This window comes from Trichosurus vulpecula, chromosome 2 (genome assembly GCF_011100635.1).
Source record: "Trichosurus vulpecula isolate mTriVul1 chromosome 2, mTriVul1.pri, whole genome shotgun sequence".
Taxonomy (NCBI): domain Eukaryota; kingdom Metazoa; phylum Chordata; class Mammalia; order Diprotodontia; family Phalangeridae; genus Trichosurus; species Trichosurus vulpecula.
The window spans coordinates 73,029,057-73,045,942 of record NC_050574.1 but is presented as its reverse complement, the minus strand read 5'-3'; the positions used below and the strand labels follow the sequence as shown (position 1 = coordinate 73,045,942).

At 43.3% G+C, this 16,886-nt stretch overlaps 1 protein-coding gene across 1 annotated transcript in view; it reads left to right on the top strand.

Moving 5' to 3' along the window:
• The window catches only part of BMP8A (bone morphogenetic protein 8a), a 47,790-nt gene that overhangs the window by 18,867 nt on the left and 12,037 nt on the right, over window positions 1–16,886 (top strand). Inside the window, exons 2-3 of the mRNA XM_036746245.1 lie at window positions 7,699–7,891; window positions 9,026–9,174. Of these exons, the coding sequence (XP_036602140.1) occupies window positions 7,699–7,891; window positions 9,026–9,174 (342 nt within the window). The remainder of the gene's footprint in view (window positions 1–7,698; window positions 7,892–9,025; window positions 9,175–16,886) is intronic.

Here is a 16,886-nt window from a genome sequence, read left to right as displayed (position 1 = left end):
ACTAGGTGATCTGTCTCTAAGATCACCTCCAGCTAGTATTCTTCAAAACCGAGCCCTTCAAAGACAGTTTCAGTTTCTTGTCATTGAAGAAAGTCAGAGGGAGGTGGAAGGCTGGGAATGGAGGGGCTTAGCCAAGACTCCGGTGAACAGGCTGGCCCTTATTCACCATCTGCTTATTTCTTTACATGGGCTTTGGTGGGGACTTAGTGACGGCCTCCTGAGGTACCCTGGTCCCTCTCTGCCATGCTCAGAGGGTTTGTGAAAACTCATTGACATTACAAATACATTGGCTTACAAAGCCTACTTACCAAAATATCCCTATACATCTAATCATTTATTAAGCACCTACTCTATACCACACCACTGACATAGGCCTGGGGATATAAACTCAAAAAGGAACTAGCCCCTCCCAACAAGGTGCTTACATTCCATTGGTACAATGTGTAAGCAGACAGATCAATACCAAATATGTACAAAAAAATCACAGAGTAATTTTTATTGGGGCGGGGAGGCGGTGGATGAGGAGAGTCTTCCATTGGAGCTCTTGGGCTGATCTGTGAAGGGATCCAGGGACTCCAAGATACAGCGGTGAGGAGAAAGTGCAATCCAGGCACGGGATCAGTTGCACGAATGAGGAAATGGAAGCTCCAAGGAGTCAGATGGCTTGCTTGTGATCTCTCATATTACTTGAAACCAGGACTCCCCTCCACCTCCATGTTGCCTCTCTGGCACACAAGCTGTCAGTCTTCCCTAGGAAAAATGGGTGGACTTGCCTTAGCTTTGCCCCCTCTGCCCAACAATTTAACACACAGCAGGGCATGCAGCTTTAACAGAAAGTGTTTTCATCCTTGAGTTTTGTGTGACCACTGGCAAGTATAATTCCCTTCTGCCTTGGTTTCCTCATTTGTAAATGTGGGAGAGAGGAAATCTGTAAATGAAGTAATCATTCTTGCACAACCAATGAGTCAAGATTGAATAAGACAATGCACGTAAGGCCTCTTATAAACGCTATAGTGCCATGGAAAAGTTAGTGTTTATTGTTTTTTATACAAAGATTTTTCCTGATCTGGAAAAGTTATCATGAAAAGAGCCACAGACCTTTGTGTCCTTGCTTCAGTATCACTTCCCACGCCCCCGGCTCGATTCGGTAGAACTGAGTTCATTTCGGAGACAGATGAGTGTTTCCCTAACAGATGTCCCAGTTTGGGGAACAGTACAAAAAGATTTCCTGTCCTGGAATCCCCAGGAAATTTATCAGAACTACAGATTTGCACGGAAGAGTCCTGGGGGAATCAGGGAAAGAGCCCTAGTTCTGGAGTCAGATGTTTGATTCTGGTCTTCTATTTACTGTGTGACCTTGGGCAAGTCATTTCCCCTGGTGCAGGAGGGAGAGGGCAAGTCATTTCCCCTGGTGGGGGACGGAGAGGGTTGGACTGAATAAATGGCTTCTAAAGGTCTTTCCAGCTTTGACATTTTATGTTCTAAAACTCTCCCAAAACTTTGATATTCTGTGTTCATATTCTATGTTCTAAGGCCCCCTCAACTCTGACATTCTATGTTCTTTTTTGGGAGTGGGGGGTGGGGTAAGGCAGTTGGGGTTAAGTGACTCCCCCAGGATCACACAGCTACTAAGGGTCTGAGGCTAGAGTTGAACTCAGGTCCTTCTGACTCCAGAGCCAGTACGCTAGCCACTATACCACCTAGCTGCCCGCATTCTATGTTCTAAGGTCCCCCTGAGCCCTAATATTTTACTCTCTAAGGTTCCTTCCAATCTTAAGGCTCCTTCTGCTTGTGACTAACTATATTTTAAGGTCCTTTTGAGCTCTGACATACTATGCTTTAAGGAAGGCCTCAGGAAGCCAAAGTGACAGTCCACCTTGCCCCCCCTCCCCGTGGAAATCTTAAGCACAAGCCTCACCTGCTCCTCCCTGGGATGACCTGGGTTCTGTGCCCACTCCAGCCTGGGTCCTGTTTTTAGACACAGTACCCAGAGCTCAGCAAAGGGTTTTGAGGGGCCCCATCCCTTCAGCTAGTACCATGATGCTTAAGCCACAAAAGGCATTCTTAAATGTTCCTTTTCCAGTTTGGGCTGGGGAGCCAGAACTTCCATGGCAGCTGGGCACCCTTCTGCCCTGGGTACTCTCACTTTGTAACTGCCTCCCTGACCTGGGGGACGTGCATGAGTGGCGGGGCCCCTACAAGCCAAGGCCAGCTGAGGGCTTTGCGGCAAGCCTACAGATGTCACCAGGATGAGTTGTTTTTTCTCTGTCATATGGAGAGATGAAAATATCAGTCCCCCACAATGCTCCCCCTCCAGCATCCTGTCCCATCCTCCCCCAGCCCAGCTGTCCAGCCCGGGTGCCAGGCCCACACCGCGAGGGCAGGAAGTGCTCCCCGCATCCGCCCCCAGCCAGCCAACCTGAGGCTTTTTTAAAAACGGGCTTGTGGTGAGTGAGCCCTAGGGCCAGAGGGATGCGGTGGCTTTTTTTTTTTTTAAAGACACACAGGCTCCTCATTAAATCTCAGTGTTCGGTTTCAGGGATGCACTGTCCCAATCACGCCCTGTTGGGAAGCATTTGGTTTGCAATGCTCCCAGACTTCCTGCAAATGGGGAGTCCACCCTGGCCAGTGGAGGGGAGGGCTCCGACAGTCATGATCCATCAAGTCATATCAACAAGCATTTGTTAAATGCCTACTACGTGCCAAGCACTGTGCTAGTCATGTGATAAAATGGAGGACAAAAATAGCCCCTGCTCTCAAGGAGCTCAGAGTACAATGGAAAAGACAACATGCAAGTGAGAAATATACGGGTTGAATCGGAAGTGATCAGCTGAGGGAAGGCACTACGGGGGATCAGGAAAGGCTTCTTACACAAAGGTGGGGTTTTAGCTGGGGCTGGAAAGAAGCCAGGAGGTAGAGATGAGGAGGGAGAGTTTCAGGCATAGGGAACAGCCAGGGAAAATGCCCAGAGCCAAGAGATGGAGTGCTGGCTGAGTACAGCTTATGGGGGGCTTGAAAAACCAAATTGAAGATTTTCTTTTTGTTATTTATTTTTTATATTTTATTTTAAATAATTATTTAATAATATAAATAATATATAATAAATACAATAATAATAATAAATATTTTAAAACATTATATATTTTATTTATTTTTTGTTTTCAACATTCACTTCCATAAGTTTTAAGTTTTCTCCCCCTCCCTCCCCAACATGGCATACAATCTGATATAGGCTTTACATATACATTTCCATTAAACATATTTTCACATTAGTCATGTTGTATAGAAGAATTATAATGAATTGAAGAAACAATGAAAAGGAAAAGAAACAAAACAAAACAAAGAAAAGAAAATAGTCTGCTTCTCTCAGCATTCCGACTCCATAGTTCTTTCTTTGGATGTGGATGGCATTTTCTGTCACGAGTCCTTTGGAATTGTTTTAGGTCCTTGCATTGCTAGGGCTAAGTCCACTAAAATCAGTCCTCACACAGTGTGGCTGTTACTGTGTACGGTGTTCTCCTGGTTCCGCTCACTTCACTCAGCATCAGTTCATATAAGTCTTTCCAGCAAACTGGAGATTTTCTATTTGATCCTGGAGGTAATAAGGTGCCACTGGAGTTGCTTGAAGAGAGGATGATACAGTATGGCCTTTGCATTAGGAAAATCATTTTGGCAGCTGACTGGGGGATGGCCCAGAGTGGGGAGAGACTATAGGCATGTAGGACCAGGGTGGTGGCACTGTCAGAGGAGAGAAGGGGGCGTATAGAAGAGAAACCACAGGACTTGGCCATAGACGGGCCACGTGGGGTGGGCGAGAGTGAGGAATCAAGGGAAACACCTAGGTTGTGGGAGCCTGGGGGAATGTCAATAATAGACATTGACAGTAATAGAGAAGTAATAGAGTAAGTAAGTATGTAATAGAGAGTAATAGAGAGGCTATGAAGAGGGGGAAAAGATAGTAGGGGAAAAGATAATGAACATGCTGGATTTAAGATATCCAAGCATCAGCTGGAGATGGGATACCTCAGGTCAGAAGAGATGGTCATAGAGAAAGCCTTAGAACACCTGAGTTCAAATTCTGCCTTGGACACTTACTAGCTGTGTGACCTTGTATATGTCACTTGACCTTTCTGTGCCTCAGTTTCTTTATCCGTAAAATAAAGGAGTTGGACTCAATGACCCTTCCAGCTCTAACTCTGCTATTCTGTCTTTAATATTATTCTCCTATAACTTGTCCTCCAGCATCTCTTCTGATCCTCACTCTCACCATGAGAGAGGAAGGGGCTCATCGGACCAAGATTCTCAGAGACTGGAAGCTCCTCAAGGGTTTGTGTCTAGCAGTTGTGGCTTAAACATTTGCTGAGCTAAAGTGAGTTGAAATGAATGAGGAAATGGAGGCTTGTGGGAGAAGCCGCTTGCTCAGGGTTGTTTGAGTACTACTGCTGGAGCCAGGATTCTCACTTACGGGAGAAGGAGCTGAGGATTTAGAGGATTTGTGGGATTTAGAGACAGTAGCAGATTCAAATCATGTCCATGACCTTGGACAAGTCACCTAAGATGATGATGAAGCCCACCCCTGTCCTCCTGCCAGGGAGGTGCAGAAGGAGCCAGATGTTCTTGGATGTGGCCAATGAGAGCCACTACTGCTTTGCTGGACCATCCAATGGGCCACTGTAGGTGAAGAGATTTTCAAACCTTAAAGGACTATGTAAATTATCATGCATGGTTTTTTTTTTTAAATAGGCATGTGAGGGAGAAGAAATAAATGCTTGCTAATTGAAAAAATAAAGAACTTGCAACTTCTCTGGGCTGCCATTTCCCCGTGTATGAAATAAGAGGGTCTCTAAGATCCTTCCTAGCTCACAGTCCGATAACCTTTGGCCTCAGCCTTCTTTGGAAAATCTACCTGCTTTATTGAGAGAATTCAAAATGATGATTTTCCCTTCCTAATTTGGATCGATCTCATAGGTTCTGCTTTCATTTGCCTGTGGAGAGAGGCCTGTTTAGTGCTGGTTTCCAGAATGGAAGTCTGAAAATGTGTGTTCGTGTTAAGCAGACAGCTCATTTGGGGGAGGAGAGAGAGAACAGGCATTTATTGGGTTCCCGCTATGTGCCAGGAACTATGCTAAGTGGTTTACAGCTATTATCTCATTTATAAAATTGGCAGATTTCCTATCTGTCCACGTGGTAGTTTGGGCAGCTGCCTATCACTGTGATGTCAGGCCCTGGGCCTCCTTTAAAAATGCCTCCTCAGAGCTCCCTATGCCCAGATTCATCCATTGACATTCAGTATTTTGGCTCGAGTTTGGTCTCTTATTCAAATGTAAGATCCAGTCTTCCGGGGGTCCCTCTTTAAGCCCCCTTCAGTGATTTAATCTGCCTCATGGGTGAGTTTATCATGCCCTTTGCTGAGAGCAAGTTTTGATTGGGAGAGGGGTGTCCCTGGTCACTGGAGAGAGCGATCTAATGTTTGGGTCCCAGCTCGGATGCATGATCTTTGTCCAGGTGGCAAGACTACTCCTCCAGTGGCCAGTGGCTGGTTTAGGTCCTCGTTTCCAAGGAGGAAAGTGTAATAAAAGGAAAATCAGAAGGTGGCGTGGTTGGTGATTGTAGTTAGAGTAAATGGGGTTGAAAGATCATTTTGGCAGTGGTAGCCCATGGGAGTGAAATGGAGGCAATGCAAGAGGTGTTATGGAGATAGAAATGATAAGACTCTGCAACTGATTGGATATGAGAGGTGAGGAAGAGAACGGTTTTGAAGTTATGCACATAGGTGACTGAGAAGATGGCAGTATCATTGACAGAACCTAGGTAAATTTAGGAGGGAAGATCACAAGCTCTTTTTTGGACATGTTTAGTTTCAGGTGCCCATGAGACATGTCCAGTAAGCAGTATGTGATGTGGGACTGGAGCTCGGGAGAGAGACTAGGGCTGGATATATGGATCTGGGAGTCATCTGAGTAAGGATGGTAGCTGGACCCATAGAAGCAGAGAATGCCACCAAGGGAATCAATATATGTGGGGGTTTTTTGGAGGGGGGGGAAGGCAGAGCAATCAGGGTTAAGTGACTTGCCCAAGGTCACACAGCTAGGAAGTGTGTCAAGTGTCTGAGGCTGGATTTGAACTCAGGTCCTCCTGACTCCAGAGCTGGTGCTCTGTTCACCGTGTCACCTAGCTGCCCACAAGGGAACCAATATAGAGAGAAGACAGGAACTGGCCTAGGACAGGGCCTTGAGAAACATACATGATTAGGGGGAAGAATCTAGAAGATGATCTAATTCATACTCACCGACTCCGACTCTTCTTTGCCAGTTTAATTAGCTAGGGGGCACAGCAAAGAGAGTGTTGGACTTGGGATCAGGAAGATCTGAGTTTGAATCTTACCTCAGTTAATTAATAGCTGTGTGACTCTGGGTGATTCATTTAATCTCTCAGGCCCAGTTTTCTTGTCTGTAAAATGGGGATTATAATAGAACCTACCATGCAGGGCTGTTGTGAGGCTCAAATAAGATAACAGATATAAAGTGCTTTGCAAACCTTGAAACACAATACAAATGCTAGTTATCATGACTGATTTCAATTTGACAAATTTTTTTGTTCTTTTATTTATTTTTTGTTTATTCATTTTCAGTTTTCAACATTTACTTCCGTAAGTTTTAAATTTTCTCCCCCTCCTTCACCCCTGCCTCCCCAAGGTGGCCCACAATCTGATATGGACTGTACACATACATTCCTATTAAACACATTTTCACATTAGTCATGTGGCACAGAAGAATTATAACGAATGGGAAAAACCACGAGAAAGAAAACAAAACAAAACAAAAGAGAAAAGAGTCTGCTTCGCTCTGCATTCTGACTCTATAGTTCTTTCTCTGGATGTGAATTCAATTTAATAAATTTTTTAAATGCCAACTGTGTGAAAGATTCTGGGGAGACACAAAGGGCAGGAGAAATAAGCATTTATTGAGCACCTCCTACTGTGTGCCAGGCGCCATTCTAAATGCTTTGCAAATATGATCTCATTCGATCCTCACAACAACCCTGAGGGGTAGGTGCTGTTATTATCCCCCTTCTACAGTTAAGGAAACAGATCTAGACAGAGGTTAAGTGACTTGCCCAAGGTCACACAGCTTTTAGGTGTCTAAGGCTAGATTTTAATTCAAGTCTCCCTGACTCCATGCCCAGTGCTCTCTCCCTAAAGAGTGTCCAGTCTAGTGAGGGATATGGACTTGCACCCAGAGCCATGATGCAGAATGATACCTGATAAAAGTATAGTCTGGAGCAGGGGAGGGTCCTTACGTGTCAAGATTGACGGAGGCTTCCTGGAAGAGTCAGGGTTTAAAGCTGGGTGGCCCTTAAAATATGATTAGGATTTCAGCAGATGAAGGAGAGGGGGTAATAGGAAGGCATTCCTGGCAGAGAGCACGACGTGAGCAAATACATAATGGAGGGTATTTGCAAGGGACAGAGGGCGAGTCTTCCAGCTGAGCTGGCTCATGGCTCATGGAAGAAAGGGCAGTGGTGTAGGAAAAGCCTGCAAAGATCCGGCAGCTAAGCTCGCAGAGAGCCTTGAATGCCAGGGAGAGGAGCTCAGCCTTGGTCCGGTAGGCGGTCGGGGGCCATGGTTGGAGTATAATGGTCTTTTGCGTCGACCTCTTTTTTGCCACACATCACCCTCCCCCCAACTCTCTTTTCCAGTCGAGCATGACCGGGATCTATTCTACCAAGAGCCCTACTGGAAGGAGTTTCGATTCGACTTGACCCAGATCCCATCAGGGGAATGTGTCACGGCCGCCGAGTTCCGCATCTATAAGATGAGGAGTTTCACTCGACACCTCAACAAGACCCTCCACATCAGCATATACGAGATCGTCACGGAGCAGTCGAACAGGTGCGGATCCTTTACTTCTGCCAGGAAGGATTAGATTTGTCTTGTCTGGCCGCAAAGGGCAGAACCAGGAGCTGCAGACAGGCAAATCGAGGCTTGATGTTGGGGAAAACTCCCTAGTAATGGAATCTAGCCGAAGGTAGAACGGACTGCCTGGGGGGTCCCAGAGTCCCCCTCTTTGGAGGGCTCTGAGCAGAGGCAGGATGACCTCTTGTCGGACACGTCAGGGAGCGGATGTAGAACACTTTGTCCTCCTTAAAGTGACACATTAATATTACTCTGCCGGCGTGGGATGGCTTCTCAGAACCCACAGGTGCCTGCCACCATGCAATAATGAGAGGCAAGAGAGGAAGGCAGTATGCTTTTACATATCACCCACTACGGGCCAGGCACTGAGCTAAGCACTTTTCACAAATATTATCTCGTTTGATCCTCACAACAACCTTGTGATGTAGGTGCTATCATTAGTCTCATTTACAAATGAGGAAACTGAGGCACACAGAGATTATTAAGTGACTTGTTCAAGATCACACAGCTAGTGTCTGAGGCCAGATTTGAACTCAAGTCTAAGTGACTCCAGGCATCCTACAGTGCCTCCTAGATGCTTCTAATACTAGATATTTATACAGTGCTTTAAGGCTCATCCCATACTCTTCATAGAGCCTCATACAACCATGTGAGGTGAGTACGACAGGTGTTTTATTATCCTCATTTTAAAGAGGAGGAAACTGAAGCCTATAAGGATGAAGTGACTTTCCTGGGGTCACCTAGCCAGTATATTTCAGGCAGCAGGATTTGAAGCCAGGTGGTCCTGGCTCCAAATCCAACCCTTGGTCCACCATGCTGGCATTTCAGGAGAAAGCCAGAAGAGTAACTTAAAAAAAGACCTTGTAAGAATGCATCAAGGGTGCTTTTAAAATACCAGAGTGGGCGCTCTGGCATTTGAAATCACGTCATCCTCTGGGAAGTAAAGAAGTTTCCCAGACGAAATAAAGACAAGCTTGAGGGAACCTTTCCACGTTATTCAGTGTTGGGAAATGGGGACAGAGTTTGGACTCTCCATGGTCCTGATACCCAGACAGGTAGTTCCAGAGTCACCTTTGATCTGATCTGGCTGGTTTTCTTCTATTTCCACAGGGAATCTGACTTATTCTTGCTAGACCTGCAGATCCTCCAGGCAGGGGATGAGGGTTGGATGGTTTTTGATGTCACAGCTGCCAGCAATCACTGGTTATTAAATCGTAAAAGTCACCTGGGACTTCGTCTTTATGTGGAAGCCGAGGACGGTAAGACCTGTATTTGGCTGCCCATCTGAGAGGTTTGCTTTGGAGGTGCCTGCCTGGGAGATAAATGCGTATTGGGCTCTGGACCCTCTGCACGGGGGGACCAGGGACATTAGTATATTCAGGGCCCGGTTTTGAACTCTTCAAGTTCAATGTAGTGCTTTACCAGCCCATCTTATGTAAAGTAGCCCTCTGCCCTGGGGACTTTATTTACTGGCTCTGTGAAATGGATTGGAGGCGGGGCATAATGCAAACCTCAGAAACTGTTCAAATTATCATAGGGCATAGGGAATGGGCCTGTGATTTCATTCTTATAGGACATTCCCAGGTGAGGGAACTCCTTCTACCAATGCAGGTTGGCATCTTGGCTGAAACTTAGTCAGTGAGTTGTCTAGAACACTTGAGAGTTACACAGCTAATATGTATCACAGGGGAGACTTGAACCCAGACCTTCCTGCTCTGAGGCCCCCTCTCTATCTACTATAGCACCATCATAAAATCACAGAATGTCAGAGTGAGAAGTTCCCTTACAGAGAGACCACCTAATTCTAATCTTAGAAGTAAAGGAATAGACCCAGAGATGGGAAGGGACTTGCTCAAGGTCACACAGCAGGATGACAGAACCAGAGCTTGAACTCTGCCCTTCTGACTCCCAGACCTAGGGCTCTTTCCATTACATCAGCTTGTCTGGGATGGGCTTAGGAGCAGTTCTGTGCAGGCCCACAAACTCCAGGATGTATTGAGCCACCCAGTCCAGAAAAAGATGACTGAGAATTCAGGGTGGAGTTGCCGCTGCGCCTGCCAGAAAGGTAGCTCTCATTCCCAGAAGTGTAACTGAAATTGGCCTCCCTTTGCCAGTGTGGAAAGGCCTGGAGGCCTTGGTCTTTTATGACTGATCTTTTAAAAAGCTGGCTTGAAGGGCAGAAACTGAGCCCAGAGCAACCAATGTTGCTTTGTGTCTCGGAAACGTCTCCAGCTGGGTCGGCCAACCAGCCGGGGTCCATTCTAGCTTGGCTGGTCCTGGATGGGGTTGGGAGATGTCTGAGGTTACTTCTGAATCCCTGGAAATGCTGAGCTGGCTTAAACTAAGTAAGTTTAAAGAGTAAGGAGATGAAACAGCTTTGCCTTAATTGAACTCAATTCAACAAGCATCTATTAAGCACCCAGTGTGTGCAAAAACCTGTGCTAGGCACTGAAGATGCAAAATGCATATGGCGCCCTGATGTCAAAGAGCTTAGCCAGTAATGGGGGGACGGACATGAATGACTGAGATTGCTAGGGCATGTGAAGACTCACAAAGTGTAACAAATGTAGATTGGGCAGCCTCAGGAAGTAGTCATCGGACACAGGCTGCAGGATTTGTGATGAGAATGGGCCTTCTGAGGGCTGCTCCTGGAGGAAGTAGCAGGCTGAAAGTGAGCCTGAAAGTCAGCATGGTGCAGTGAGTTGGAAATCAGAGAACCTGAGTTTGAACACCAAATCTGTCCTTACTGCTCGTGTGCTCTTGGATGAGTCGTTAACCCTCTGTGGGCCTCAGTTTCTTCATCTGTAAAATAGAGGAGTAGGGACTGATCTGATCCTGTGATCTTTGAAGGCAGAGAGAGACCAGTAGGCGGAGCTGGGAAGGGAGACAGTGTGAGCAAAGACAAGGATGTGGGAGTGGTCAGGATAAGAGCTAGGGATGAAGGATTCTGTTTGACAGAGGAGTGGCATGTGACCGTGGGCAAATCGTGACCTCTTTGGGAGGCTCAATTTCCAAATCGTTTAAGCCGAAGACAGTAATACCTGTAATGCCTACCTCTGACTATTGTCATGAGAAAAGTACTAGGTTTAAAAAAAAGTGATACATTCATAAGCTGATTTACGGAAGCCTTTCCTCCACATGAAGGTGAGCCCCGTGCAGAGAGGACTATGGCTTTGACGAGACTGAAAATCTGGGATGCTGCAATTGTTTAATAAAATTGTTAGAGCACTTACCAAAAAAGAGTGATATAAAAGTACTATAGGAATCTGAGTTAGGAGTAGCAGCAGCCACAGTAATGATAATAATTATCCACAAAGAGTAACACTATGAGACATAACTAGAACAGGAGAATGCTGGGATTGAAAATTTGTATTTCTTTGCTCAAGCAGTGGGGAAGCATGGTTAGTGTTTGAGTGGTGGTGATTGTAGACCATGATCATAGAGGTTCATTACAAAGGTTACTCAGGCAGGGATGTGAGGAATGGTTTGGAAGGGGCCCAGTGGAAGCAGGTGATTATAATTGTCTAGGTCAGCAGTTCTCAAAGTGTGGTCCAGGGACTACTAGGGGACACCTGAGGCCTTTTGGGGGGGGTCTGCAAGGTCAAAACCATTTTTATCATCATCATAATATTAAGATATTTTCATTTCTAATATGACAAATATTGATATTAATAAACAAAAGATCTTTGGGAGAGCCTAAGTAACTTTTTAAAGAAATATTTTTTGTTTTAATCAGTTGAAACCCTTTCAATCCCCACTGCCACCAATGGAAAACAAGAGAAAAACAAAACCTAGTACAAACATGCGAGTCTATCAAAACCAGAAAGTCTGAGAACCACTGATCTAATTGAATAGTGTGTGTGAAAAAGATCTGGGTGGCCTGGGGGAATGCAAGGTCAGCGCAAGCCATTACCATAAACTGAGACCCAGAGAAATTAAGTAACTTATCCCCAAGGTCATCCATTTAGTAAGTGGCCAAGCCAGAGCTTGAAGCTAGCTCTTGGGCATTTAAATTACTTACTCTTTCAACTCAGATGAAAATTAACCCAATTTTTCCATTCTCAAATGTTTGGTCGCCACCTCCACCCAAGTGTCGATCAAGTGAGATAATGTATGCAAAGTGGTCTGTAAGCTTTGGAGCTCTAGATGGACCAGCTTTTACTACTTTTACTGTTATTAGCAGTATTTTACTATTCCATTAACTCATCTAGTAACTGGAATGGCATGGAATGTTGGGAGCTGGAAGGGACCTGCCCTTTTATTGTACAAAGGAGGAAACTGAGGTCCAGTTAGAGAAAGGAACTTACCCAAAGTCTTGCCATGGATTAGCGGCAGAGCCAGGACCAGGGTCGTCCCTAGTTCATATTTTATTCCTACTATGGATCCAATTTTTACTAGACCTATGCACATTGCAAACTTGGAGCTGCGCTTTAATGGTGAGGCGGGATTTGTAAACTTTAAAATGCTAGTTATTAATTAGCAACACCAACAATAATCACATAGTATTTTAAGGCTTACAGACACTTTCCCCAAAGCCCTGTGAAGTCAGTATTATAGATGTTGTCATCCCCGTTCTACAAATGGGGAAACTGAGGCTGGCCGAATAACTTCCTCACAGATAGTTAAGCCTGAGATCTAGAATTTGAACCCAAGACTCCTGGCTCCAAACCTTGTGTACCTTCTACTCCAGAGCCTCTTAAACTGTGGGTCAGGACCCCATATGAGGCTGAGAAATATTTGGCAACAGTAAAAGGTTTCTGACCATGCAACGAACAAAAATTCATTAGAAATCGAATGTGTAATGAATCTGAGGTGTTTCTGGCAGCGCTTGCCCGTGCTGCATCGAGCAGCTTCATTGCAGCCTTGGTTCTGAACACCAGGCGTGGGCACTTTGCACTGCTCATGCTCTCGGGCCACACAACACCATCGAATGAAGGGGAAAAGTTTAAGAAGTCTTTTACTATATACCATGATGCCTTTCTTTAGGTGGAGATGTGGGAGCAGGCACCTTGAGATAGAAGGGACAGTGTGTCCCAGGTACAATTGTGGGAAGGTGTGGGACATGCTTAGAGAAAAAGCCAGTTTCCTAGTATGACTAGAAACATAGGAGAAGGATGGGAAATGACTGGAAGAGGAGGTTAGGCCCAGATTCTGAACAGCCTTGAATGCCAGGCTAAGGAGTTTGGACTTGAACCCGAGGAAGATCAGCCAGAGCAAAGCTACAGAGACACGAACTGACAAGGTATGTATAACAGACCACAAAGGAGATCCTCCTTGTTGGCAAACAGGGCTCATGCTTGGCACTTCTCGGGGACAGATGCAAACATCAGCACTCGGGCTTGGCATAGCTAGGTGAGAATTCACGTGAATAGTAATAGTAACTTTCATATAGTGCTTTACAAATGTCATCTCACGTGATCCTGGCAACAACCCTGTAAGGCAGATGCTAGCATTATCCCCATTATGCAGATGCGGAAATTAAGGGGCGAAGTGAGAAAGTGACTTGCCCAGGGTCATACAGCTAGGAAATATCCAAGACAGCATTTGAACTGAGGTCTTCCTGACTCCAAGTCCGGCACTCCTTCTACTTCACCACCTAGCTACTCACGTGAAAAAGACCAGGGTGTCCTAGGATAACGTAAGGTCAACACGAGCCATTAATGTGATCTTAAACTGCATTCATAGAAACTCGGTATTCAGAACAAAAGTCTGCCTTGCTAAGAACATGTGTGGAATATTGTATCCAGTTTGAGGCACCACATTTTAGAAGAGATACTAAGATGGAACAGGTTCAGAGGAAAATGACCAGAATGGCCAAAAAACTGGAAACCAATTGAAGGAAATGGGGATGTTTAGCCTAGAGTAGAAGCCATTTCTTAGTATTTGAAGGGCTGGCACATGGAAGAGGGTCTGGACTTGTTGTGCTTCATCCCAAGGTCAGAACTTAGACCAATGAATAGAAGTTACAGGAAGTTCAACATAGATAAAAATTTCTGATTAATCAAGAACCATTCAAAAATGATGGTGAGTTCCTCATCACTGAAGGTCTTCTAGTGGAGGCTGGATGATAATTTCAGGTTGTCAAGAATGTTGTAGAAGGATTTCCTGCTTAGGTATGGGTTGGATTAGATGCCCTGTGAGGTCCCTCCCAGTTCTGATGCCATGATTCTATGTTGGGGTATAGATTGGATAGGAAGGGTGGGGCTGGATTATGGATTATGAAGGGCTTTCAATGCCATGCTGTGAGTTCTGGATTTTAGGCAGAGTACATAGAGTGCTATAATGAAATCAGTGTGTTAGAAGAATAAATCTTTACTGGAGTCAAGATGATGTAGTAAAGTCAGGATTTTTTCCCTGTTCATCCAAGACACTTTCTCCACAGCAACCTAAAAAATGCACCAGACCAAATTTCCAAATCACAGTGAGTCATTTTTCCACACAGGACAGCTTAGGAAGATAGGCACAGAAGTCTTTGGACACTGGGAACAAAGGCTGACCAGGAGCACAGCTTGAGAGAAGTAGTGGGGAGCATTCTAGTGCCCAGGGATTGTAAGGGGGCTGAGACTGAACACCAGGGCAGGGAGCCCCAATCCTAATGAATGAAAGAGTTAAAGAACAAATCATAGAAACAATCTATAATTTCATGAAAAATAATCACAACAATGAGAAACATACCAAAATTTGTGGGATTCAGCCAAAGCAGTACTCAGGGGAAAATTTATATCCCTAAATCAGGAGGTGTGGGGGGGGGAGAGACAGAGAGAGAGAATAGATCAATGAATTAGATATCCAACTAAAAAACAACCTAGAAAAATAGCAAATTTAGAAACCCCAATTAAACACTAAAATAGAAATCCTGAAAATAAAAAAGAGATTAACAAAACTGAAAATTTTAAAATTTAAACTAATAAATAAAACTGGGAGTCAGTTTAAAAAAATAAAATAGATAAAACAGCCAATTTGATTTTTAAAAAAAGAAAGAAAGAAAGAAGACAACCAAATTAGTGGTATAAAAAATGAAAAAGGTGAATTCATAAACAATGAAGAGTGAATAAAAGCAATTATTAGGAGCTATTTGGCCCAGCTATATGCCAATAAGCCAATAATCTAAATAAAATGGATGAATGTCTATGAAAAATGTACATTGCCAGATTAACAGAACAGGAAATAGAATGTTTAAGTAAACCTACCTTAGAAAAGGAAATTAAATAAGCCATAAATAACTCCATAAGGAAAAAAAAACAGGACTAGATGGATTTACAAGTGAATTTTACTAAATATTTAAAGAATGATTAATTCCAGTGCTATATAAACTGTTTGAAAAATAGGCAAAGAGTTTTACCAAATTCTTTCTATGGCACAAAGATAGTCTTGATACCTAAGCCAGGGAGAATCAAAACAAAGGGAAAAAACTATAGACCAATTATCTTAATGAATATCAATGCAAAATTTTTAAATAAAATACAAGTAAGTAGATTACAACAGTATATTATAAAAACCATACATACACTACGACCAGGCTGTATTTGTACCCGTAATGTAGGAGTTGATTCAATATTAGGAAAATTATAAGCATAACTGACCACATCAGTAGCAAAAGCAACAAAAATCATATGATTTCATGTGCTTTTTCAACAGAGGCAGAAAAACATTTTGACAAAATACAGCTCCCATTCTTGTTTTTTTTTTAAAAAAAAAACACTAGAAAGCACAAGTATAAATGAAGCTTTTCTTGAAATGATAAACTGTGTCTATCTAAAACCAAGAGCAAGCATTATCTGTAATGTGGATAAGCTAAAAGCTTTTCCAGTAAGATCAGTATTTTACTAGTAATACTAGCTATAGCAGTAAGAAAAGAAAAAGAAATTGAAGGAATAAGTGAGGGCAATGAGGAAACAAAACTTTCACTTTTTGCAGAAGCTATGATGGTTAACTTAGAGAACCCTAGAGAGTCAGCTATAAAAACTATCCAAAACAATTAACTTCAGCAAAGTTGCAGTATATAATTTAAACCCACACAAATCATCTGCATTTCTACATATTACCACCAAAACCCATCAGGAAGAGATAGAAAGAGAAAATCCATTTAAAATAACTACAGACAGTACAAAATATGTAGAGGTCTGTCTGCCAAGGCACACACAGGAACTATATGAACACAATTACAAATCACATTTCACACAAGTAAAGACAGACCTAAGTAGTTGGAGAAATATCGATTGTTCCTAGGTAGGCCATGCCAATATTATAAAAATAACAATACAACCTAAATTATTTTACTTATTCAGTGCCATACCAATTAAACTACCTATGAGTTATTTTATAGGACTAGAAAAAAAATAACAAAATTCATCTGGATGAACAGATGGTCAAGAATATCAAGTGAATCAATATAAAAAAATGGGAAAGTGAACTGGCAATAACAGATCCCACACTGTACTGCAAAGCCATAATCTTCAAAACAATTTGGTATTGGGCAAGAAATAGAGAGGTTAATTAGTGGAAGAGATTAGGTATACAGTATTCAAAAGCAAAGATCCCAGCTATTGGGCAAAGATTTCACCATTTGGCAAAAATAATTTGTTGGGAAAACTGCAAAACAGTCTGTTAGAAACTAAGCATAGACCAACATCTCACAATGTATACCAAGATAAGGTCAAAATGGGTGCAATATTTAAATATAAAGTGTGATATTATAAGCAAATCAGTGAAACAGGGAAGAAATTATTTGTTCCATCTTTGGATAGGGGGATAGTTTATTATCACACAATAGAAAGATTCACAAGAGATAAAATGGATCATTTTTATTACATAAAATGAAAAAGTTTGCAACAAACAAAACCAATGCATCTAAAATAAAAAGAAAAGCAGGAAACTGGGGAAAAATTCTTTGCAGCAAGTTTTCCTGATAAAGGTCTCTAGAGAACTTAGTCAAAACTGCAAGAATAACAGCCATTCCCCAATTGATAAA